The 26,377-nt window shown below is 39.0% G+C and overlaps 1 protein-coding gene across 1 annotated transcript in view; it reads left to right on the top strand.

The window, feature by feature from the left end:
* CHP1 (calcineurin like EF-hand protein 1) overlaps positions 1-26,160 on the top strand; it is a 35,769-nt gene extending 9,609 nt beyond the window's left edge. The window contains exons 3-7 of the mRNA XM_014480884.2: positions 7,467-7,547; positions 11,488-11,615; positions 18,912-18,973; positions 23,933-24,055; positions 24,200-26,160. Coding sequence (XP_014336370.1) covers positions 7,467-7,547; positions 11,488-11,615; positions 18,912-18,973; positions 23,933-24,055; positions 24,200-24,253 — 448 coding nt within the window. The 3' untranslated portion in view covers positions 24,254-26,160. The remainder of the gene's footprint in view (positions 1-7,466; positions 7,548-11,487; positions 11,616-18,911; positions 18,974-23,932; positions 24,056-24,199) is intronic.
* The last annotated feature ends 217 nt before the right edge of the window (positions 26,161-26,377 follow it).

The raw sequence follows: 26,377 nt of genomic DNA, 5'->3' as shown, positions 1-26,377 counted from the left end.
ACTTATTGTCTCTCTTTTAATTTTAATAGATGTGAGTGGTAGACCATTTTGGTTTTGATTGCACTTCCCTAGTGGCTAATGATGTTGAGCATCTTTGTGCTGCTTGACCATTTGTATGTCTTCTTTGGGGAAATGCATATTCAAGTCCTTTGCCTGTTTTTCAATTGGAGTTTGTCTTTTTTGTTGTTAAGAGTTCTTTTTATATCTGAGATACCAGACACGATCTGCAGATATTTTTTCTTATTCTCTGAATTGTCTTTTCACTCTCTTTCTAGTGTTTTTTGAAACACATAGCTTTAAGCTTTGAAGTCCAGCTTACCTAACTTCTTTTGGTGTGCATGCTTTTCATGTTGATTCTGTGAAACCATTGCCAAGTCCATGGTCATGAAGATTGCCCCTATGTTTTCTTCTAAAGAGTTTTATAATTTTAGCTTTTATATTTAGGTCTTTGATTCATTCTTCATCACACCATGCGGATTGTGAAATCTGAGTTCCCCTACCAGGATTTGGACCTGGGCCCTGGCAGTGAAAGGGCCAAGTCTTAACCACTGGACCACCAAGGAATTCCCTCATTTTTGACTTTCTTATGTGTATATACACACAGAATTTTTTGGTATATTTATACAAAATGGAAAAAAAGAAAGAGGGCGGGGTGGAAGGGGGGCTTCCCTGGCAGTCCTGTGGTTAAGACTCCTTGCTTCCACTGCAGGGGATGTAGGTTCAGTCCCTGGTGGTCGAACTAGATCACACACGCTGTGCAGTGTGGCAAAAAAAAAAAAACAACAACACAAGACACAATAACAAAGCAGTGTTGTGTGTGTAGCAATAGAAAGAAATATAAGAGTCAAACTTTATTTTTTGACCTGTGGATATCTAGCTGTTCCAGCAACATTTGCTGAAGAGACTATATATATTTGTACTTGAAAAATCAGATTAGAATATCTATATTTCCGTAAGCCCAAATACTTGAATAATTTACTAGAGTTTGGGATTATGTCTTTCTCATAAATTAAGATTTAACCATTAAGTGAAGATATAGAATTCACATTAGTTTTGTGTCCTTTTCTTTTTTCTAGAAAGTAGGTATTTATAAATGTGTATATTTTAATCACTTTCATGGTTTGCTGGGAAAAAAATGGAACATCTTTTGTAAAAGGAGCTGTTTTTCCTCAGAAAAGGTAAAACTTTTCACGTGTCAGCTAGTGTTACCTGCTCCTTAAAATGTAGGCAATATTTGCTCAGCCCCTAAAATGTAATTTCACACTCTCTGAAAAGCCAGTGAACTGACTCACTCATTTGATGCCTATCTATTAAATACCTGTAATGCAGTAGACACTGTTTCTCTTCTGGTTTCTACAAATTCTTGGTAGAGGAAAAGCTGGTAGGAAGTGATGGGGTAATTTTTTATTTCGTGGTTACCTAGATCTAGCTGACTTTTTTGTATTCAGCTTTACAAAGTGCTTGGTCTAAATTCTGTGCTTTGATCTCTGTCATGGATGTGGATCAAAATGTGAGGAAAACCCCAAGCCACCATGAGTGCAAGAGAAAATTACCCTGTTGTACTACATGGTAGACAACTGGCATGTTTCAGTCAACCCTTGAACAAGGCAGAGTTAGAGATGGTGGCCCTCTGCACAGTCAAATCTGAGAATAACTTGTAGTCTGCCCTTCGTGTACGCAGTTCCACATCCACAGAGGCATCCAATGACGGACCTGTAATACTATGATACTTACTATTGAAAAAATCCGCACAGAGATGGAACCATGTTCAAGGGGCAACTAAGTGTGTAAATCATTTTGTTGTACCCGCCCATTGTCAGGAATTTCACACTGGCTGTGCCTCCTGACAATGGCCATCTCAGCCTCTGGCCATCTTGTTAGATTGTCTTCCCCTTTCTCTCATTCTAGCCTTAGAGAATACCTGGTAAACTCAAAATTCTTTTTTTTTTTTTCCAGATTCTTTTATGGTAATAGAGTGATGTAGCTGCCTCCTTTACTGCCTTTAGTGCCAGACTCAGCTCACGTTCTGTCTTGACCTTTCAATAACCCATCAGGGTACTCAGCTGAATACAAGTTACCTCCAGTCTTTTGTTACCTGTAACAGGTCCCACTTTCCTAAGAAAGTTATTAGGAGAAATTTTTTTCTTCCATATTTTCTTCACTTTCTTCTCCCAAGATGCTCTATGTCTGGGGCTTGAAGCCAAATTCTCCAGAGTGAGAGACTATAGTGTACTGTCCAAGACATTCTGTACTCCTTTTTTAAAAGTGTCAGTCTGTGGGAACATGAAGCAGAAACTATGGAAGGCTTTGGTTAGAAATGGAGCTTCAGCAAAGTGCTTTCAAAGGTTCAACTCCAAAGTATGTTTTATAAAATACTACATCCATGGCCTACCCATAGGTATTAAGTTAAAATGATTGGTAATCTTCAGATTGATATTTCATATACTGTAACTTCACAAATCTTACTTTCTTCAGGTGTCATTATTTTGAGTGAAATATTTCTCTCTCTGCCATTGAAATTGGTCTTTGAAAAGGCAACTGGGTCTTACAAGGTGCCCTGAAATGGTCCTTTGTAGGTCAGGTCAAGCTGAGAGCCTGGTCATTATCTGAATACAAAGAAGGCTTCTTTTGTTTAAATATCCTTGAAAAAGTGGAAGTGACCTTTGAAAAGGCAACTGGATCCATAAGATGCCCTGAAATGGTCCTTTGTAGGACAGATCAAGGTGAGAGCCTGGCCATTTTCTGAATACAAAGAAGATATCTTTTGTTTAAATATCCTTGGTACTGATCTAATCTGTGGGGTTAGATGTCAGGATAATGACTACCCTTTGGGTTGGGGAGCAGATAGACACAAAGGGAGCATGAAGGAAGGAAGGACAATATCTGGGTCCTGATTGTGATTGAATCCTTGATTTGGGTGCTGGTTATAATCTGCACTGGTGAAACGTCATCATACTGAATGCTTGTGATTTGTACTCTTCCCTATATGTATGTTATACCTCTTTAAAAGTTTACTTTAAAAATATCCTGTGCATTGAGCAAGTTTAACATTGGATCTTCGTCATATATTTTCTTTGATGTAATACCATGATGAAAAATATTCCTGGGTATTAAGTCATGCAGGTTAAATTGACTCTAGGGAGAAGTACAGACCAGTTAAACTCTGCAAGGAAGTTATTACTGAAACTACTAGCTGGCCGTGTTGTTATATATCACTTTTAAAAAGATTACCTGTAATTTTTAAGAGATTGTGTCCTAAGTGGTAGCCATTTATCTGCTTAAAAACTGAGTGCCTTTGAGATTCATTTTCTTGTTTGACTTTATCCAGAGGATAGATGATTTCAGTATCCTGGATAAGCTCTTGCTTTGTACAGAGTGCTCTCAGTCATTCCATAATGGAGTTTCACAGATGAGAACCATGATGCCAATCTAATTCTCATTTTTTTATTACAGTAGGTAATCTTTTTTTTTTTACTCTCTTGAAAGCTTCAAATATATTTTCCTGATGTTCTGAAATTTCACAAAATTATATCTTTTTGTGGGTTATTTTTCATTATTCATTGCTTGGTATCAGGTGAACTTTCTCAATCTAAAAATACCCCTTTGAATGGAAAGTTTTCTTCTGTTATTTATTTCCTCCCCCTCTTCTTTCTTATTGATTTTTATGCCTTTATTAGTTGGCTATTGGACCATCATGACTCAGTTTTCTCATGTTTTCTGACTGGTTTTTTTCCTTTGCTTTCTGGAGGATATCCTCAAATTTATGTTATAGACCTTTTGATGAACTTGGCTACAATCACATTTTTAATTTCCAAGAAACTTTCTTGTTCTCTGACCTCTGCTCTATCATAGTAGCTTATATTTGTTTTATAGTTGCCAAAACTTATCAAATGTCTATTGGGTTACTTATTAGAATATTTCAAACTCTCTTTTGTTCCCTGAATTATCATTACATCTATTCATCTTGGGGCTTCCCAGGTACTCAGTGGTAAAGAATCTGCCTGCCAATGCAGGAGACGCATGTTCAATCCTGGGATGGGGAGGATCCCCTGGAGGAGGAAATGGCAACCCACTCCAGTATTCTTGCCTAGAAAATCTCATAGACAGAGGAGCCTGGCAGGCTACAGTCCATGGAGTTGCAAAGAGTCAAACACAACTGAGCATACACACACGCTTTTCATCTTGATCTTACTCTTTTATGTTATTGATTTTTCCAAAATGCTGGTGAGCCTTAATTGTCCATTCCTATTTATGAAAAAGCCTGGATGGGGTAATGTAGAAAATGGGCATAGGTTTGTTTGTGGTTGGTTTCTCACAGGGCTTTCCCTGGATGGAAGGACTGACAACAAGCCGTCTATACTCTGAGCAGGACCAGTAAGTTGGTAGACCTTTCTTTAGGGCGTGTGGTTAGGGAGCAAGGGGACAGATTTGCAGTTCTCTTCCCCCAGTGAAAGGACTGTGGTCCTGGGGAGCCAGCCTCCCATACTTGGCCAAAACCCTGCCCAGGTGGCTCTTCCAGTTTCTTTCCGTAGCAGCTCCCCATTTTTATCCTGGGGACAAATGGTTTTATGTTCCTGGGATGGGTGCTGGCAGCAGTGGGCAGCTGGCCCATTCTTTAAAAGTTCTGGTAATTAATTTCCCTGAATGCTGTTAATACTTCCCTCGCCTGGCAATTCTGAGTGTGGTGCCTTGCTGAGGCTGCAGGGCAGAATGGCTATCAACTCTTCTACTTTGACTTATCACTACATTTGTGTCTGTTTTCTAACTTCCAGAATTTGTCAGAATTCCTTGTCTACTAACATATTTCCTCCCACCCTGATTGTTTATGTCATGGCTGTATTCCCATGTGTAAAATTTTACTGACATTTCAGAGGGGTTTAGAGAATGAGAGGAGGTAAACGTGTGTGTGATCACTTTCTCAACCAAAAGTCAGATGCAGCTTTGCAAATAAGTGACTGGCCCTAGAATACTAAAATAAGTAGCAAAGACTAGATTTAGAACTTTGGCACTTTATATGAAAAATTCTATTATAAAACAGAAAACCAAGATCGTTTTATCAAGAACAGTCAACAATAATAAACTGTATATTGTTTAATAGTTTATAAACTGTTTCTTAATACTCTTATTTTTGTATTGATATTTTCAACAGTATTCCCCTTGATCTTAGAGACGTCATTGTATATACAATCTAAATTCTAAGAGTAGAGTTAAAAAATGTCAAAAGACAGGGTTTAGAACTTTACTGATGTTGGAAATCCACGACTAGATTCCTCATGGAGACTGACAGAGTTAGGCTAGATTGTGAACTCACCACTTGACACTAGACCTGGTATTTTAAACTGTCTTTTTGCAACTAAAATTACTTAAGCTTGTTAGACAATTACTTAAGCTTGCCGTCTATGGGGTCTCACAGAGTCGGACATGACTGAAGCGACTTAGCAGCAGCAGCAGCAGTTAGACATTAAACTGAGGTATGTGGCCTTGCAATTCACATTAGCCTTAATCTTCTTTTAAAAGGAAGTAGTTATTGTTTCTTAACCACTGTCAAACAAGAGGAGCTTACATTGTGTTGATAGTGTGGACTTTGTATTACAGAACATATTATGTAATAAGAGCTTAGTACATGTTTGTTGAATTATATAATCACGACCTCCATAATTTTCTTTAATAATTTTAAGCAACCCAGTTATCTTATGAATGTCTTCTTCTAGTTCATTTATTGATGTAAAAATTATTACTTTGAATGATGGAAGATTAGAATCCAGAGTTATTATACCAGAGCTTTGCGCTTAGTCCCCTAGGTCATTTCTTACCTTTGTCGCCACCAGATGTGGTGTTGTTTAATTACTTAATTAAGCACCCTGTAAATGTTAAACCACAAGAGGATCAGAGAGAGCGAGCTGAAGGCACCTGGGTAAAATATGAACATTTTGTTAGCATCTTGTACAGAGAATGTAGAGGAATGTTTTATCTCTTCTGTTAGTAAATGTCTTGAAAGCAGGAGTCATCTTTTTGAGTTTAGATCCTTTTTACCCGCTTCTTATCTGGAAATAATTGCAAACCTACAGAAAAGTTACAAAAATAATGCCAAGAACTTCCTATAACCAGTACCCAGATTTACCACTTGTTAACACTTTGCCACATACTTTAGTGTGTATTCCCTATAACTAGGAGATTCTCATAGCAAAATCAAGAAATTTAGCATTTTCTATGCATTGTATAAAATTCTGTGTTCTATATGGCCCATATTCCACATTGATCTATTGACTCAGTAATGTCCTTCACAAGTTGTTTTTTTTTCCCCTAGTCTAGGATCATGCATTGAGTTCTGTTGTATTTCTCTTTAGTCAGTTCTCTTTGATCTCAAACAAGCCTCTGCCTTTCTCTGTCCTTCATGACATTGATATTTTATAGATATATTGTCTCTGTTGTAGATAGCTTTATATTTCTGGCATAGGATATCAACCCAGGAATTTTTTTTTTTTTTTTTTTTAAGAAAATTGTTCCTAAACATTTTTGGGGAGAGCACCTTTCTTTCAAAAAGTTTATTTAATATGGGAAAGAAGTGTAGGCTTTTTAGGAAAAACAGCATATGTTGTGAGTTACAGCTGTTATTTAGTCCCAGACTTAGTTTTAAATTGCAGTTCTTCTACTTTTTACCTTTGTAGCACTGGACAGGTTACTTTGTGTCACTGACTCACAACTTCCTCAGCTTTGAAAGGGTACAGATAAAGTGTTGACATGAAAAAATGAGATAAAGTGTATTGACAGAGTAGCACATGATGTGTATAGGGTGAATGGAAATTAACAATACTCACTTTAACAGACTTTAAGTTGTAGAGGATGACTGCTCTTGCCATGTTCAAGGGTTAAATACTTCTCTAGCTCTAGTCTGTAGAAGGCACTGGAGAAAAGTCCAATCAGAGCAAGGAAGCATGGAATCAGTTATCACATTTTGTTCTGTACTGAGAACGCTTTACCGTCTGAGCCACCAGGGAAGTCCAAGACGTAAATATCATCTAAGAATTCCTTGCATTTCTTAAGTGCTGTATATCTTCTTACCAAGGGTACGGAGGCCCCTCTGAATTTTTCCTCCCATGTTCCAGCTCTTTGGTGTTTGATACTTTGCAGTTGCTGTTCATTCTACAAACTTAATAACTAAGTGCAAAATGGTCATGTTCAAAGAATCATTTACAAGGACAGCTTAGTATTTGCTCGTTACTGACATAACCTGTGTGCTGAATTCATTGGAATGTGACATAGTCAAATCTGGCTTCTTCCACTCTTGAGCTGGTGCAAGAAACACTTGGCAGCTATTAAAGTGCTATTCTTTGCAGTTATTTGGTATAATTTGCCACAGAAGTAAATTCCAGGAGGTAATATTCTTGCTCGGTTGTACTCTTGCATGACAGAAGGAGTTCATGCAAGGGCCAATGGTCTCTAACCCAAGGTGATTCTATTGGCAGCCGGGAAGACTTTCAGCGGATTCCAGAACTTGCCATCAACCCATTGGGGGACCGGATCATCAACGCCTTCTTTCCAGAGGGGTGAGTCCTTGCAGGTGCTGGACTTCCTTTTGGAGGCTAATCTGGAGTATTGATATTGGTTGGGTCATCTCAGACCATGATCTTCCTCCTATTGGACATTCCTAACTCAATCATATCTACAATATCTCTACCCTCTCCCTGTTTTAAACTTCAAATAGGTATGTTAGCCCATTTTCACAGTTCTGTCTTTAATCTCTCTTTATCTTTGATGTAAAACTAAACATTTAAAAAACTATAGAGATAATTTCAAATTTATAGAAAAGTTGCAGAATTTGCAAATAGTATGACAGACACTTTTATGTCTTTTATCCAGATGCATCTGTTGTTGTATTGTTAATATTTTGCCTCATTTGTGAGTGCTCTCTGTCTCAGTCCTAGCCAATAAAAACATCATTCAAGCCACATACATAGTTACTACAAATTTTCTAGTAGTCACATTTTAAAAAGTAAAAATAAACAAGTTAAATTAATTTTGGATAAACAAGCTAAATTAACTTTGGCAATATATATTTTATTTAACCCCAATATATCCAAAATGTGTAAATCAGTATTTTAAAATTATTGTACTATATATTCTTTTTCATAAGAAGTCTGGCATCTATTGTATAATTTATACTTAACCATACCTATCAAGTGCTGCTGCTGCTAAGTCGCTTCAGTCGTGTCCGACTCTGTGCGACCCCATAGACGGCAGCCCACCAGGCTCCCCCGTCCCTGGGATTCTCCAGGCAAGAACACTGGAGTGGGTTGCCATTTCCTTCTCCAATGCATGAAAGTGAAAAGTGAAAGTGAAGTCGCTCAGTCGTGTCAAGTGCTATAATAATATAAAATATGTTTCTTCCAGCTTTATTGAAATGTGACTGACATGTAACATTGTATAAATTTAAGGTGTACAACATAGTGATTTTATATATGTATATATTGAAAAATGATAACCATAATAATATTAATGAACACATTCATCATCACATATAGTTATTTTTCTTGTAATAAGAGCTTTTAAGATCTCTCAGCAGCTTTCAAAGATACAATTCAGTGTTGTTATCTATAATCACTAGGGTATATATTTTCACCCTCAGAATATATTTATCTTATAATTAGAATCTGATACCTTTTGACCACCTTCATTCACTTCCCCTATAGTGTATTTTATTCTAATATATTATTGATATTCCAGTTTTCTCAGTTGATCCAACAATCTCCTTCCTCCACTATAGGATCCAGTCTGGCTCAGTTGTTGTCATATATTCTTAGCCTCCTTTAATCCAGAACATTACTTTTCTTTTCTGACACTGGCTAAGGATATAGTTCCCCTACCACACACACACTTCGTCAAACAGATTTAGCTTTGTGTAATTAAAACTAGGCATTTGATATGCTTTACTTAACCTAATATACTGCCTTCAAAGTACTGAGTCAATATTTACTGAATCGATTAGGTACCTTTTGCTGAATAAAGCTTATCATATAATCTTGTTTTAAGTAACAATCTCTTTAACAATCTCTTCCTGGTTCCTTGTGACTTGTTTATATGACCCAGAGGACTTTTAAAATGTTACATGGTTGCCAGTTCTTAAAGTGTCAGTGAAAACACTCAGGTAAAATAAGTGGAGAGGAAATTGTAGAACTCTGAATTGAAAGCAAAGGAATTTGCAAGTTGAGAAGTTGGTCCCTCAGTAAACCTGAGTCACAGAGAAGACTAGCAGCCAGTTCCTGTGAAGACAGCACTCAGTGAGACCGAGACCTGCACTTCTCAGGTTCATGTTGACCATGAGTGATCGTCTGTTCTTCCTCATTTTCTGATTTTTTGTCTCCCTGAAGCACCCTGTTTGTTTCAGCTGTGGTTTTAGTGCTGAATTCTTGTCTTTTTTAAACTTCTTTTGTTTAGCCCTTGCAGAGAATTGAACTGTGTCCAGGGATGACTTTCACTGCTGTGTTTTGTTTCCAAACCTTTTGCAGTGCAAAGTAAATCCTGTAGAGTCATTTTGCCAACCTTTTTTTTTTAGTGTTGCCTAGTCACATTGATCATTTGACAAAGCAGCTGTGGAAAGCTGTTTTATAAAGGCCAGACCACCTTTGTTGTGACTGTAGTGGTGCCTGTCATCTTATTAATTGATCTCTTGTTAAGGACACAGTGAGTGCGGATGTACTCGAGGTATGTATGAGGAGGCTGAGGGTGACACTGAGTTACACTGCGAGGCAAGCCCCCCTCTGCTTCTTGCTCTGTCACAAATAGATATTTGACTTCTAGGTCGTATGCAGGTTCAATTTGGTTTTGTTTTTTTATTTCATTTATTTATTTTTCACTGCACTGAGTCTTTGTTGCTGCACTCGGTCTTTCTCTAGTTGTGGCAAACGGGGGCTAGTCTTTAGTTGTGGCGCACGGGCTTCTCACTGTGGTGATTTCTTTTGTGGGGGAGCATGGGCTCTAGGGCTTAAGAACCTCAGTAGTTGCAGCACGTGGGCTCAGTAATTGCAGAGCATGGGCTCTAAAGTATGGGCTAAGTTGCCCTGTGGCATGTGGCATCCTCCTGGGATTGAACCTGTGTCCCCTGCATTGGCAGGTGGTTTCTTAAGCACTGGATCACCAGGAAAGTCTCTGTTTTTTTTTTTTTTTTTAATAGAATGAGATTTGAAAGTAGGACATTGGTATTTAGTTTCCTTTTACTCAGAGATACTATGTCAGTGATATATATTTACCTATTCTGGCATATGACTCCGGTCTTATTACACATTCCATGATTCCTCAACTCTTATTCATATTTTTTAGAGGTAATGAAAGGTCATTCTTTTGAGTACAGAGGGTTCATGACCTAGCATTTGAACTCTACCTTTAGAAGGTGTCTGATCTGTATGTCTGCTCGTGCTTGAGACCCGATATACAACATTTATTCAATGGGGACAAACAAAGACTAGGATTTATTTTTAGGTAGCCACAGGAACCAGGCAATCTGTTCTCTCCATGACTGCCTTAGATAAATAACTATTCACATGGGACATTCTTTTTCAATATTAAAAAGCATTCTTTATTCATTCAAGTTTTAGAATTGTTTCTTATAAGGTTGCTGATTAACTGTGGCACAATAAAAAGATTTTCTCTAACCTTCAGTACCCAAAAAGCTTTATACATAAAGAGGTCTTTCAAAGCACTATGAGGAAAATATCTATCCAACTATGAGGGAATAATAAAATCATGATACAGCCACACAATTATGCAGATGGTTAAAATGTTTTGAAATGTTTATATTGGTTAGAGACATGCCTAAAAGTTTTTAAAAAGCAAGCTACTGTAAATTACATATGCAGTATGTTCACAATTCTCCAAAAAGCACAGAAGAATTACTGGAAGATATATTAACAATGATTCTAACTGATTGGTAGAACTAGAAGTGGTATTTTTCTACTTTTTATCGAATTTTCAAAATGTACTTATTGATTCTGTGACAATTTTATTTCAGAAGCAGTTGTTACATAATATGCCTTAACTTTAAAATATCACTAGGTATATGTGACTGCAGGGAAGATATGCGAGGTGGATAGGGAGACACTTGGATGAAATGGCTAACTTGCTGTTCACTTCAGAGCCTGAAGCAGTGAGTTCAAGTGTTGGCTTGTTTGATAGCACAGCCCAGCTGCTACTTATAGTCCTCTTTGGGGAAAGAAATATAAGTAAATTTAATAGGTAACTGACTCTGGTAAGTCCTGTTACCTTTCTAAGTCTGGTTAATCATTTATAAAGTAAGAATAATAATACCTACCTCAAAGGGTTGTGGCAAGACTTAGCTGAAAATATTTTATGAACTCTAAAGTACCATGCATATGGAAAGAGACTTCATTAAATGGACCTTCAGGCCACTCTAGCTATAACTGTTAATATATTAAATTAATAAGAAATAATCACCTTGATTGACATGTTCTTTTTGTTATCTTTCTTGATCAGAGAGGACCAGGTAAACTTCCGGGGATTCATGAGAACCTTGGCTCATTTCCGACCCATTGAGGATAATGAAAAGAGCAAAGATATGAATGGACCAGAACCACTCAACAGCCGAAGCAACAAACTGCACTGTAAGGAGATAGTCTTCTGGCTTAAAATATTTGCTTTTCATTTCTTACAAATCATTTATTTATTCATTCATTTACTAAGGAATTATTTATTCGAACACAGTGGTTAAGAGCTCAGACCCTGGAGCTAAACTGGCTGGATTTGAATCCCAGCACTGCCACTTTTTGGCCCTATGACTTTGGGCAGGTTACTTCAGATCTTTGGGCTGCAGTTTCCTTTTCTGTAGAATGGGATATTAAGAGGTTTCACATAGGAAGGTTGTAAAGATTTGATGACAGATCTTCATCTTCATCAAGTGCTAGAGTGACAGCAGTGAAAAAGATCCAGCCCACCTTAAAATTTGACAGATGTTGGGATGTCACTTAAGAGGGGTGGACAGCCAGGTTAGTGAAAGATTTCATTTTTCTCCCCATGCCTCTCGCCTCCTTTCTTTGGATACTTCTTAGATTTCCCTCTGTCCTTTGTTGGTTTGTGTAGGATATTGCCTAATCCCTTATAATACTTCTCCAAGAAATTAAAATTGATTTCTCTTTTCATTTAACACAAGTTGAAGTTGAAATTGTATTGAATTGATTTTGCCCAAGCTTCTGTTACTGGGGTGGGTGCCCACCAAATTTTTACTAGATGTTTTAAAGAAAAATTAAAAGGCTTTATAACATTGAAACAAATATGGATAAACTATAGGATATAATGCTAAATTTACATACGTTGAAAGATGGTACATGAAACTTAAAGTTTTAATTTGTAGCCTTGGCCCAGATCTCCCTTGCCATAGGAGTATGAGTTCACTCCGCCTCTATTTCAGGTAGAGCTTGAGAAGTACTGAAATAAATATTGTTGTGTAAGACAAGAAAGGTTTTTGAACCCAAATAATAAAACACTGCTCTTCTTCACTACAAAATCATATACCTTAGTGAACAGCAAAAAACTTGAATACAAACAAAATTGAATATAGAAGAAAACAGAATTCTGATGAATTGTTCTCAAATTTATTGGATACTCTATGTTTATTAGTGAATTTCCCTTTCTTCTTTCAAGACTAAGAACTGTTTGAAACAAAGCCTTGTGTCTTAATGTTTTATGAGGTTTAGTGTATATTTAGTACAAATTTGCCTGATGCTGGCATTAGTGTAGGAGATTATTTTCTTATTCAGTGTTGTCAGACCAGGAGTTGATCAATAATTGAAAAAGTTGGCTTTAGCATGGGATCATAGAAAAGGATACATGGCTTAACATTTTAATTTACCTTAAAATATTTAAAAACAGATTCATTGGCCAACCTTTGGATGTAGGACCAAGAGTTGTTTTGGTTTGTTTTTTTTAGAATTATTTATTTCTTTTTATTTATTTAGTTTTTAATTGGAGGATAATTGGTTTACAATGTTTTATTGGTTTCTGCCATACAACAGCGCAAATCAGTCTTAAGTATATATTGTTTTGTTTTAATAAAGTTCTGTTGATGGGAGTTGTGTGACATTTTTTGCACAGAACCTATCTGTAATGTATGGTCTAAGGTTTCTGGTTGCAGTTTCTTTTCAGTGGAAAGAGAACTTAAAGGTATTCGGAAAGCATTCTGAGAATAGAATTTTCCAGGTGTTTACATTTCTTCCTTCATCTTACATTTGTCCTGCCACACTTTTCACAACAGTTTGGGTTTTTGGTGTTTTTTTTTTTTTTTTTTTCTCTTCAGTGACTTGATTTTGAGCCTTTCAAAAGCTGTCAGACTAATTTTCATTTAAAAAATAGCTTTCTTTTCACATTTCATTTCCTATTAAGTTATACAGCTTTATGAAAAGTACAGATAGCACAATTCTAGGATAGTTGACACACCTGCCTCTTGGTAAGAACCAGCTCAGCAGGTGGAGTAGACACTCCAGAGTCGCCCATTGGCTGCAAGCGTGCTGTGTGCTGTCAGCTGGAACGATTGCAGAGGGGAGGGGAGTGTCTGTGGATCAGTAAGTTGGTTAAGGAGAAAACAGTTAAGAGACATTCTGTGCTCTACAAAACTATGCTTGCTTTTCTAATCCAGGATGAGAGGAGGCTCTAAAGGTTATCAGATGTAATACCAACCCGTTACCTGAATTCCCATAACAGCGTGGGCTCTACCTTTTTCTTTCTTTTTTTTTTTTTTTTTTACCTTTTTCAAGTCATGAATTCCCTTAGCAGTCTGGTGAATACTATCAATCTCATCTCAGAATGTTTGTGAAAGTATAAAATGAAACACATACAATTATAAAGAAAACCAATTATATTGAAATACAATTAACAAAATGTTAAAACAACTTTGTGATGCAGTGATACTTCCTTATTCTATGCTAAATAATAGGATGTGACTTGGAGCCTTTGGCTGTAGAGCAGCTCTGTGTCTTGATTGTGGTGGTGGCTACATGAAACTACACAGGTGATAGAGCTGCATAGAACCACACACACATGCACATGTACACATGGTGAGGCCTGGATAAACTCTGCGTTGTACCACTGTCGGTTTCCTGGTTTTGATGGTATGTTATAGTTATGCAGGATGTTACCTGCAGAGAGCCTGGAGTGAAGGGTATATGTAGAGGCTCAGAGAGAGATTTGTACATCCACATTTGTGGTTATTCATAAGAGCTAAAATGAGAAAGCAACCTGTATTCATCAGTGAATGAATGGATAAGCAAATTCATTAATTTGCATTGACCCTAAAGAAAATACTCCAAGTAGCATTAGTGGATGTAGTAGTATCCACTAATTAGTATCCACTAATAGTATTAGTGTATCAGCTAGGATACCTTCAGCTGAGTCAGCTGACTTCAACAGTAAGGAGCTGTATTATCTCACTTTGCAAGTGAAGTAGGGCACGTGACAGGGTTGATTGTGTTGTCAAGGACCCAAGTTTTTCCTGCTTCTCTGCTCTGCCATCCTTAGGGTCTGCTTCATCCAAAGTGTGGCTTCTCATGGACACATGATGGCTTTAGTGGCATTTAGGCTATGTGCTTCTCTGTCCATATCTGACAGTCGGGAGACAGCGACAGACAGGATGCCCCCTAAGTCGTGGATGAGCTTCTGTTAGGAAGGGAGAAGTCCAGAGTGCCACAGAAATGGCAGTTTAGGGTGAGGTAGAATAACAAATGCAAGTTATGCATAGTTTTTACCATTACTTTAGTCTTGGCTTTCAGATCAACTTTTACATAAAGCTGGACATGAATTAGAATTCGGTTTAGGATCACATTCATGTAAGGAGACCAGTGAAACCAAAGCTACAGGAGGAGTCCTTGATGTCTGCTTCTCTGTCTATATATTGGTTTTTCTGAATTTACCACAGAGCTGTGGAAGCAGCAAGAAGGTGCTTCTTGTTGTAGACTGAAGAGAACAGCTGAACATCATATACCTAGCAACACATTTGCTACTAAGGCAAATTTGTTTACAGTCCATCTTCCATCAGAGAATAGTCTCTTTAGGAACTCTGAGAGTATGCTTTGTCCTATCTGTTTTTCATGCCACAGTGAAAGAATGTCAAGGACAATTAACAAGGCTGAGCTGTACCTATGTAGGCACAGGCCCACGCACACATAGTACTGCTATTCTGTCTGTCTCCAGGAATGGTTCCTTATTATTCTCTTCAGGTCAGTGAGGTTATAATGTCTTACATGGAAGGTACAACCCATCTTAGAATGCTCCAGAGCATGGTAAGCAAGGGAGGGGTTGATAAGCTTCCATTTTGGTATTCTATTTGTCCTCTGAAGTAATTTGTTTTTTATAACACATAATGAGTAATGCGGGAAATGAGTCTGCATGAAGACATTTTATTTGGATGATGAAGAGTATTGGTGAAGTGGAGTTTGGGAGAGTAGCCAAAAAGAAACTGAGCAGCATTATTCACAATGGCTAAAAGGTCAGAACAATCCAGGTGTCCGTCAGCAAATGAATGGATACATCAGCAAATGATGGATACAGTCTGACTCTGACTCAGCAGAGCCAGAGTCTTAACCACTGTGCTGTATTGCTCTGATGTCAACATCCGGAGCTCAGAGGAGGGATCCAAGCTGGAGATGCCCATTCGGGAGCCATCAGCATTAGATGGCATGTAAAGCCCTGAGGCTAGAGGTGAGAAACTACACTTCTGGAGACAGGAGAATCCCAAGTCACAGACCAAAAATGGGGGAAAGGGACAGGAAGAGAGGAAAGAGAGAAGCTAACAAAATGGCTCAGTCATTTGGCATTTGACCGTTAGTTATCTCAGGGAAAATGCTGGTTCTACTGGTTCAGGACCAGAGCTGATTGACGGGAATACAAATCAGTTAATAAATTACTGTTAACTGCAGTTTTTTCTAGAAGATTGTATCACATGATTCTCTAGTTACCCCTCTGCTGCTGTCTAGTCTGTTCAAGCTGCTTTAACAGAATACCATAGACTAGGTGACCTAAGCAGACAGTTGTCCCAGTTCTGTAGACTGGACTCAGATTAGGTTGCCAACACGGTCGGGTTCTTGGTGAGGGCCCCTCTTCTGGTTCACAGTCTTCTTGCTGTCTTCTCCCATGGGGAGGGAGGTGGAGACAGAAAGAGAGAGGGATAAAGAGATCTCCTGTCTCCTATTTTTATAAGGGCATTAATCTCATCATGAGGGCCCCCCCCTTCATGAGCCAGTCTAACCCTAATTACTTCCCAAAGGTTCTACATTCTAATAACATCACCTTGGGGTTAATGGTTCCAACACAAGAATTTGAAACATTCAGTCCATGGCAACTAGGTTTCAAAAATTAGCTTTTCATGTTTCTCTAAATACTTGGTCAGAAAGAAATGTGTTTATTCCAGTACCCAATTAAGAAATTCAGAAGCGTATTTATGGGTTATATAGCAAGCAGATTTCTATCCCTAAATCACCCTGAACATTCCTTAGTAAATAACACATTTTATGGTATTTTAGAATGATAACAGCATATGCAGAAGAGAGGGTGTGTGCATGTGTTTAAATTTGTATTCCATATTGAACTATAGTTGATTTACAATGTAGTGTTAGTTTCAGGTGTATGGCAAAGTGATACACTTATGCGTGTACGTTACATTTGTTCTTTTTAAAGTTGGTAATACTGTATTAAACACCCATTCATTGTGGAACGCTTATGATCCTGTCCCTTCCCTGGGAGTCAGAAACTTCCTAATCATATAAATCTCAAATTTGGTAAACATAGTCACTCAACTAACCAAATCAAAGAAAACTGACAAACATCAGGGAAAGTCTCTCTTGTTTACTCCCCCTTTGAGAATTGTAATATGTACCTTACAAAAAGTAAATTGGATTTTTCTAAAATTTTTACTTGGACTTTTAGTGGACTCACCACCCTCCTCCCTCTTTTTTTTTCCTTTTGGTGGAGGCACGGGGTGATGTTTAAACTTGTAGATATTCATCCGTGTTTTCATGCCTTTGCTCTCAGTGTTAGCTCTTCCTAGAATCCATCCTTTATCAGATTTCTGTTTATCTTTCAATACCTTGTTCAAATGTTACTTGAACCAGAAAGACACATCTGCAGTGTGCTGTGTTCCCTGGTATTTCGTATGTATGATAGCATTTAGAATGTATTAAAGTGCATAGTGTGTGTTGTTCTCTACTGGATTGTGAATTCCAAGGACCAGATCTAAATCTGTGTATCCTGATAACTATAAAGCAATGGATATGGGCCTTTTAGTATTTTCAGTAACTTCAGTACCTTTTGGTTTTCAGTACTGAAAACCAAAAATCTTAGCAGCATACTTGAAGTGATTGAAAGCCTCAGAAGTACAACATTCAGCTGTTGTATGGTAGTCATGTCCTCAGTGTGATGTCTCACAGTGCCTACAAAAGCATCCAGTGTTACCACACTATTCACTTGGTAGCCCTTTAGGAACATGACACTGTCTGAGTGATTTCTGCTGTTCTGAATTCTCTCTCTCAAATACCCTAGTTTCTAAAAGATCTATCTATTATGTTAAAGAGAAAGAACCATGAAGAGGCCAGGACACCACCAAATGCTTGGTCTTTCTGTTGGAGACAAGTTCTTTACCTTCAGGACTCCCAAGTGGAAGAGGATTATGTCAAGTCTTATTTGAGGCAAAATGAAGACTGTAGCCTGGGACACAGCATTTCAGATAGCTCTGAGAAACTGCTCCAGAGAGGCAGCGGGGAAAACCAGTATATATGTGATTTGGGTGAAGGGGCAGTACTTGCAGTCAGGCACATATATTTTGCAGAAAGTTTCTGCTAGTCTTGTGAAGGTTAATGCTCATCATGAGGAGCAGACATCACCATGAAGGATTTCAGTGCTTCTCTAGATATGAGAAGATGCAAGAATTGGTCTCATAAAATCGGCTCCTGAAAATATATGACTATCTGAAGACCTGTCCTGCCAGTTTTTCCCAGAGCACAGAGTACCTCATTTCTGCTCTCCACCCTGAACTTTCACAGGGTGTTGAAAATCAGCAGCTGCAGAAGCACATGATTTAATCTTGTAGAGGTAGATGGCAAGTGCCAATTTGTAGTTGACAGTTATTTGAAATTTTACACGAGTTTGCCGAAATGGTCATTTTCCCACAGTAATATGTCCTGTAGTCTGCTGTTTGGTGCCTGTACGGCTCCTCTGTTGACTCTCCCTGATGGTGGTGCACAGAAGACTTGATGGGCTTGTGTAGAGACGGCCTAACTGACAGAATCTCTGATGGGATTTGGGTTTTATGTGTGTGTGGGGGGGGGGGGGGGCAGGGTTAACATTCTAAGTTAAGAAAAAGGACATTCGATTTATTAAGTTTTTTTATCTGTCCAATGAAAGGCTATGTTTCATCCATGCTAAGATGCCATCATTTATGAGATGCATCCCAATTCCTTAAAGTGTCTAAAAATCAGTTACAGTGTCTTTAAATCTCTACAAGTAAGAGCAGTTGCTCTTGGAAAAACTATTAATTCATTGTCAGTTTTCTGCCTGGTGTCCTTTATAAACTTGGTTCCTTGAGAAGGGACAAAACATTATTGCTGCTGCTAAGTTGCTTCAGTCGTGTCCGACTCTGTGCAACCCCATAGACGGCAGCCCACCAGGCTCCTCCGTCCCTGGGATTCTCCAGGCAAGAACACTGGAGTGGGTTGCCATTTCCTTCTCCAATGCATGAAAGTGAAGAGTGAAAGTGAAGTCGCTCAGTCGTGTCCGACTCTTAGCGACCCCATGGACTGCAGCCTACCAGGCTCCTCCATCCATGGGATTTTCCAGGCAAGAGTACTGGAGTGGGTTGCCATTGCCTTCTCTGCAAAACATTATTGAATTTCCACTAAATTCTTGTTTTTTCCTACCAGTTGCTTTTCGACTGTATGACTTGGATAAAGATGACAAGATCTCCCGTGATGAGCTGTTACAGGTTTGTGGGACAATTCCAATGCACACAGCTAGCTTGTGTTTGGGCCCTGCTGACTTAGTGATGTGGACAGGAATTGTTCTTTCCTTCAGTAAGCCTTTATTTAACACCTGCTGTATGCAGCATCCTGTCCTGCATATATAGGATAAAGCAGAACAGATGACCTGGGGAAACTTGAAATGCCTCCATTGAGTTCTCACAGATGTTGCCACTGTTTAAAAGCTAAGCGCCAAAGAATTGATGCTTTTGAACTGTGGTGTTGGAGAAGACTCTTGAGAGTCCCTTGGACTGCAAGGAGATCAAACCAGTCCATTCTAAAGGAGATCAGTCCTGGGTGTTCATTGGAAGGACTGATGTTGAAGCTGAAACTCCTGTACTTTGGCCACCTGATGTGAAGAGATGACTGATTTGAAAAGACCCTGATGCTGGGAATGATTGGGGGCGGGAGGAGAAGGGCACAACAGAGGATGAGATGATTGGATGGCATCACCAGCTCGATGGACATGGGTTTGGGAGGACTCCAGGAGTTGGTGATGGACAGGGAAGCCTGGTGTGCTGTGGTTCATGGGGTCGCAGAGTCGGACACGACTGAGTGACTGAACTGAAATATCTTTTAAGTTCAGGCTGGAACTAAAATACGTGAGATGGTTTAGATCAGATAGTTCAGTTATTGTCAAATCAGCTTACTGGTAATTCTGATGACAGTTAGGTAAATGGAGCTCTTTCGTATGTCCTTAGGCCTGATGTAAATAAGAGTCAAAGAACTGCTGCTGGGACAGTGTCCACGGGACAGTGTCCACAGAGCCATGGTTCACTGTTCTTTGTTGCTCCCAATAGACAATTCCCTGTCCTAATGGCAACGACTGGTGTTTCATCCTGTTAGTGTTGCCCTTCTCTGTCCCTGCTCCCCGTTTCCTAAACACAAGTTTAGGAGGAGAGAAAATTCTACTTTTTCCTTTTTTTAATATTTATGAATCATGGGACTTCCCTGGAGGTCCAGAGGTTAGGACTTCGCCTTCCAGTGCAGGGGGTGCTGGCTTGATCTCTGGTCAGGGAGCTAAGATCCTACATGCTTTGTGGCCAAAAAACCAAAACATAAAACACAAGCTGTATTGTAATAAATTCAATTAAGATTTTATAAATGGTCCACATCAAACGAAAAAACTGTAAAAAATCTTACGTATCTTTAGGATCCTAGGGGGCTAACACATTCAGGAATTTCCATGGGGAGATTTCTCTATTTCAAGATAAAACTAAAAAGTAAAGTGCTTTCTAGTCACCTTGAAGTGAGTCTGAACTCATTGCTTTGAGAAATCTTCTCAGTTGAAATTAAGGACCAACCCAGGGTATTCCTATTAATACATTTCTGTGTCATAGTAAAAACCAGTCTGCAGGTCAATGATTGTGTCCTTTGGTTTTGAATTGGGGACGTCTTTTTTTGTAAGAAGATTTCACTTTATTTAAAATTGCTACGTATGGGCTTCTGAGTTCTGAAGAGAAAAATAGAGGCAATCACTCTATAGTTGCAAGTTTTTATCCTCTGGTCCAGATCTAGCTGCCAGAAAGATCTATTTTGGAATGGAAGGTTGATTTTTTCTTTTTTCCTATTATTAAGATAAAAGAGGCTGCGGCAGGGTATGAGGAGGAGATCATGTGGCCAGAATGCCAGTCAGTGACTAAAGTGTTCCTCAGGCCTGAAATGACTTTGGAACAAATGTGCTTATGGATTATTGAGGTGTCAGAGGACTAATGTTATCCAAGCAAGAAGAGAATTTGAACATTTTACCAAAGTTTACAAAATTTACTTTTCTAAACTCTGCCATTTCTAAAACATTTGATAATATGAAGTTCTTAATTACTCGGTGGATATTAAAAATTTTTTTTGTTGTTTGTCGTAAGGAAAGTCTGACTGTTCATATTTTCCTAGTTTGATTTTTATAAAAAGTTCTGACTGGACTTTTTTTTTTTTTTCTGACTGGACTTTTAAGGGTGATGGATATGTTTATTATCTTGATTGGGATGATGATTTCACAAGTATGTGTACATATGTCAGAACTTATCAGGTTGTACATTTTAAATGTGTACAGTTTACTGCATACCAGCTATACTTCAATAAAGATAGTTGCTATACTCATTTTATGAGAGTAGCATAATTTAGACATGAAAATATTGTAAAGACTATAATAGGAAAATTACAGTGCAATCCCTTTTACTCACATGGATATATAAATCCAAAACAAAATATTAACACATCAAATCCAGCAGTATATAAAAGGAATACTATATTGTAGCCAAGGTGGCTTTATACCAGGAATTTGAAGTTGGTGTAAAAGTAGAAAACCTACCAGTAATATTTCTCCATGTTAACAGATTAAAGAAGAAAAATCGAATGTTCTTTTTCATAGAATTTTTATAAAATTCATCATCCAGTCATGATTTTTTATGGTAGGAATATTGACTTTACATACTTTTTGTAATTTTTAAATTTTTATTGGAGTGTAGTTGATTTACAATGTGATGTTAGTTTCTGCTGTACAGCAAAGTGAATCAGTTATATGCGTATGTCCTCTCTTTTTTAGATTCTTTTCCCATATAGGGAAAAGATTTTAGTAGGGTTCCCTGAGCTATACAGTAGGTTCTTATTTGTTATCTATTTTATATAGAGTAGCATGTATATGTCAATCCCAACCTCCCAATTTTTTCCTCTCCTTCCCCCAATCCCAATTCATGATTTTTTTATGTCTTAAACAGAGAGAAGGGAGCTTTCTTAAACTAATAAAAAATATATACAGAAAACCTCATCACTCATTTGAAAAACAGTAATAATAAAAGCTCCATTTGCTAATAAACTTCTGACTGGAACTGAAAGTGACACTGTAGAGAGGTGGAAAGGGCACTGGCCATGTGTGGAGGCTGGGTAGACAGCTTGGGCCACTGGCTGCTGGGACCCGTGTCCAGGCACCTCTGGACCTGTCTGTCCTCACTGACAGACGGGGTGAGTGGTTTTTACTGCACCCCCACTCCTATACCCACCCCACTGTACACATAGAGCACACACACAGTTCAGTTCTATAATTCTAAAAATAAAACACTTCACAGAATAATTGGACTGGGACCTGAAGAAACTGCTGTTTCAGGATGGATTTGTCTAGTCGGCCACACACAGTCACTGCGTGCATGCTTAGTTGCTAAGTCCTGTCTGACTCTTTATGACCCCATGGACTGTAGCCTGCCAGGCTTCTCTGTCCTTGGGATTTCTCAGGCAGAAATACTGGACTGGCTCCAGGGGATCTTCCTGACCTAGGGATTGAACCCATATCTCCTGCATTGGCAGGTGTCATGTTTACCATTGAGCCACCTGGGAATCTCAATCACAATGAAGATGACAAATGGCTTGGCCAGTTAAAGTTTTTGCTAGCATTGCCTCTTTTTATTTATCCTTTAATTTGTATATATTTCTCCCCAAATGTACAACTTCCAATTTTCAAGAATTGATTTGGGGATCAGGGTGTATTGATACAAATCAGTATTTCAGTTCTTTTTTTTTTTTTCCCAGAATATCCCATAACATACTTTTAAAAATCAATTTTAATAGATTGGGGAAGGGTATAAAGGAATGGGGCAAAGGGAGTCCCGTGAGTCCCGTCCTAGGGGAAAGCTCAGCTCTTACCTGTTGAAGACAGAGGTGGTGGACTAGGGCAATGCAAGGCATCATAAAAGCACCCTGTCCCCCATTTCTTGTTGTTTTAAAAGTCATGTTATTAAGAGTTGTTTGTTTCATTTAAGGTAGCAATTTTCAATGTATATTCACACCCTAAAAATGTTAGCAGAATAAGTGGGGAGCTGGTGGTTTTTTTGGTACATTTGGGAATAAATTTGGTGAAAGTGTTTTTTAATTCTCTTTATCACAGTTCTCACAGCCCTTTAACTATGCTTGTCATTTTTCTAAAAGAAGGGATTTAGTATTTAACCCTTCAAGGATCTTTATGTTCCTTGCCATACTTTAGGAATAGCTGAGCTAATGCACTGCCAAAGCAAACTGTATTCTGGTAAGATTCCAGAAAGTCTTACCAAACTGAATTAAACCTATAAGTGACTAGTTTGCCTCATGCAACAAGAGAGCCTGGGAATATATTGTCCAGGTTCATACAATACCTAAATGATGTCCAGGAACCAGGCTGCTTCTTACTCTGGCATCCACAGTACATTTGACTTTCACCTAATGGTCCCAGGAAAACTGTTGTTCGGCATCATGTCTACATCCCGGGCAGGAAGAATGGAGAAGACCAAAATGCAAAGGACTGTCCCTGAAGTGAAGGTCTGCCTTCCTATTCAATAACTTTGCCAAAGAGTTCTGCTCATATTATTGTCTAAAATGGCCTAGATGAGAAGATATGTGTTGAGGCTTTTTGGCTGTTAAATTCAGTTCAGTTCAGTTCAGTCTCTCAGTTGTGTCCGACTCTCTGCACCCCATGAATCGCAGCACGCCAGGCCTCCCTGTCCATCACCAACTCCCGGAGTTCACTCAAACTCATGTCCATCGAGTCAGTGATGCCATCCAGCCATCTCATCCTCTGTCATCCCCTTCTCCTCCTACCCCAAATCCCTCCCAGCACTAGAGTCTTTTCCAGTGAGTCAGCTCTTTGCATGAGGTGGCCAAAGTATTGGAGTTTCAGCTTCAGCATCAGACCTTCCAATGAACACCCAGGACTGATCTTCTTTAGGATGGACTGGCTGGATCTCCTTGCAGTCCAAGGGACTCTCAAGAGTCTTCTCCAACACCACAGTTCAAAAGCATCAATTCTTCAGCGCTCAGCTTTCTTCACAGTCCAACTCTCACATCCATACATGAAGGACATCAAAGGAAGAGAGGGTGGGGGTGGCTTTTTATTTTTTAAATTTTAGTAAGAGAGTCTGCGCAACCCCTAAGTCTCTCGTAATTCCTGGTTCTTGGTCCTGCAGGTGCTACGCATGATGGTCGGAGTGAATATCTCAGATGAGCAGCTGGGCAGCATTGCAGACAGGACCATCCAGGAGGCTGATCAGGATGGGGACAGCGCCATCTCTTTCACAGAATTTGTTAAGGTTAGTCACTTACCTCTTCACTTGAAGAGCTTAAATCCTACTATGCAGGAGAGAGGGAGAAAAACATTAGAGAGGAGCTTGACACAGCATCTCCTGTTGTAACCTTCATAACTGTAGCTGGTTTTTTTTTTTTTTTTTAAACAGGTTTTGGAGAAGGTGGACGTAGAACAGAAAATGAGCATCCGATTTCTTCACTAAAGGACTGAGACCAAACTATTCCTTGCTTTCTAGTATTTAAGAACTGGAACTTGAAAGCCCTCCTATCCACCAGCCCCACCTCCACCCCATCATTCCCCTTCTCCCAAAGTACTACTGCTGTTGCATGACAACCCCAAATATGTTCCGTCAACGCAAACCTGCCTTTGGTGTATAAATAGGGCATTACAGAATGGTACACCCAGTCTAATTCTGTTCAGTGTTGTTAGCCGGATATCTCCATTTCTAAATGTCACCTTCCCTTGTTCTACTGCTGAATGCCACACGTCCATCCAGTCTGAGAAGGTGAGAGGGAATCAACCCAAGAACCAGCCAGCAAAGCTCTTTGACTGGATGTGAACCGTAGCCAGGCTGCCTTCCCACCAGCTTGGCTTTGGCATGCTCCTTCATCCTTTTTTATATGTCCTTTGCTTCCACTTCTCTTGCCCAACCTACCACTCTCTTAGTCTTTCAGTATCCCTGGTTTTTATTAAGTTTCCAATCTCCCTGTTCTACCTGGCATCCCCAGTTAGGCCTGTTAAATATATTTCAGACTTGGCAGTATAGTTCAGTGGTCTGGCAGTTTTTAATGTACCTTTACTCTTAAATGGGTATCTGGGATGTTGCCTCCCCAGGAGCTTTTCAATAACCAACACTTCTCTCAGAAAATGTCTTGACCATCTCTTGGTCCCCTCTGCTCTGTCACCAAAGGGCTGTTGGTTAGAGATGCTCTTGAAAGACAAGAGAGATAAGAGGTGTAGAGCCAAGTCTTCTAGGTGGCTTGCCCAGGTCACTCTACCTCTGGCCTCTGATTCTCAACATACATACCTACATGGCTGCTCTTGTTAGTACAGTGTTGATTCTCTGGAAATTAGCCGCATGCCTGCAGCTTGCTTCGTCTGAGGATAATGTCACCACCAGAATGGCTGCTCTGACCATTTGCTTGGTGTCTTTCTCATGGCTTTTTGAACAAGGAGGCTGGGCACCCTAAAAATATTCCCACCTCTACAGCATGGTTTATGCCTTGGTGTGATGTGCCCTGGAATACTTTTCACTTCACATTTCTAAGTAGAAAGATAAGTGCCTAACTTATCCCAGTCCATAAGATTTAAAAATTGTCCTCAGTGTCTTGAAGTTTTGCACAAAATTCTCTCTGAATTTTACACCTGGCACAAGTTAATGCTGGACGCCATAGTCAGCTCTTAATACAGGTCCAAAATACTGAATGTATCGTATCATTAGCTGCCTGGTTACATTGACTTCCTAGCTCCTCTTGTACACTACTGCAAATCCCTTAGGAATGAGAGCTCTGGGATTGGTGACACAACCTGAAGTGGCATTACAAGCCTTTGCTTGAACCAGAGCAACTCCTCTGCCCCAAGGAAGCTTAGTATAGATGTCACTGAAGCAGGCTGTGGTCATCCTAAGATCTGTCCTATGCATCTCTTCATCCATATATCTGTCCTTGGCTGATTCTGACTCATTGCTTGCTTGCTTCTTTCCTTGCTTTGGAAGGCTATCCAAGATGTATACACACTACTTTAGGAAGGGAATTGCTTTAAAAAAAAAAACTGCAAAGGGTTTGGGAAGAGTGCTTAAGAAAGAGTAGCCAGGCTGGATGACTCAAGTATAAATGAGAGAGGATTTCATAGAGAAGTATCAGTGTGACTTTGTGATCAAGTGATATAGGAATTTTATAAAAGGGAAGAACTGTCCAACACTGGTCTATTAGTGAGGTACTTAGAGGCTCCTTGACCTGCATATTTAAAGTTCCTAAGATGATGGCTTTTTCCTCCTTTTGGCTGTGTAGCAAACTGTTTTAATCCACAGTTGTGCCTTATTGTTCCATTAAAATTGTATTCTTCAATCCATCAATAAATATTTGTGGTTAAAACAAAACAACATGGTTGATTTTTGGCCTCATGTTTTAAAAGAATTTTTCATGACTCAGTCCCTGTCTTCAGGTTTGAAATCCTGTGTCTTCTTTACTCGGCTTTATGTCTGTGCTATCAAATGCATTTATTTGAACATAACTGAGCATGACATGAGATTCTGTCAGGATTTATATCTGCTGCTGCCTGGACATACAAGGCAGAAGTGTTTGTCTAGTGGCCAGCACTGAATGCC

This window comes from Bos mutus, chromosome 10, assembly GCF_027580195.1.
Source record: "Bos mutus isolate GX-2022 chromosome 10, NWIPB_WYAK_1.1, whole genome shotgun sequence".
Lineage (NCBI taxonomy): Eukaryota > Metazoa > Chordata > Mammalia > Artiodactyla > Bovidae > Bos > Bos mutus.
The sequence above is the reverse complement of the archived record's forward strand: the minus strand, read 5'-3'. Positions and strand labels throughout refer to the sequence as shown.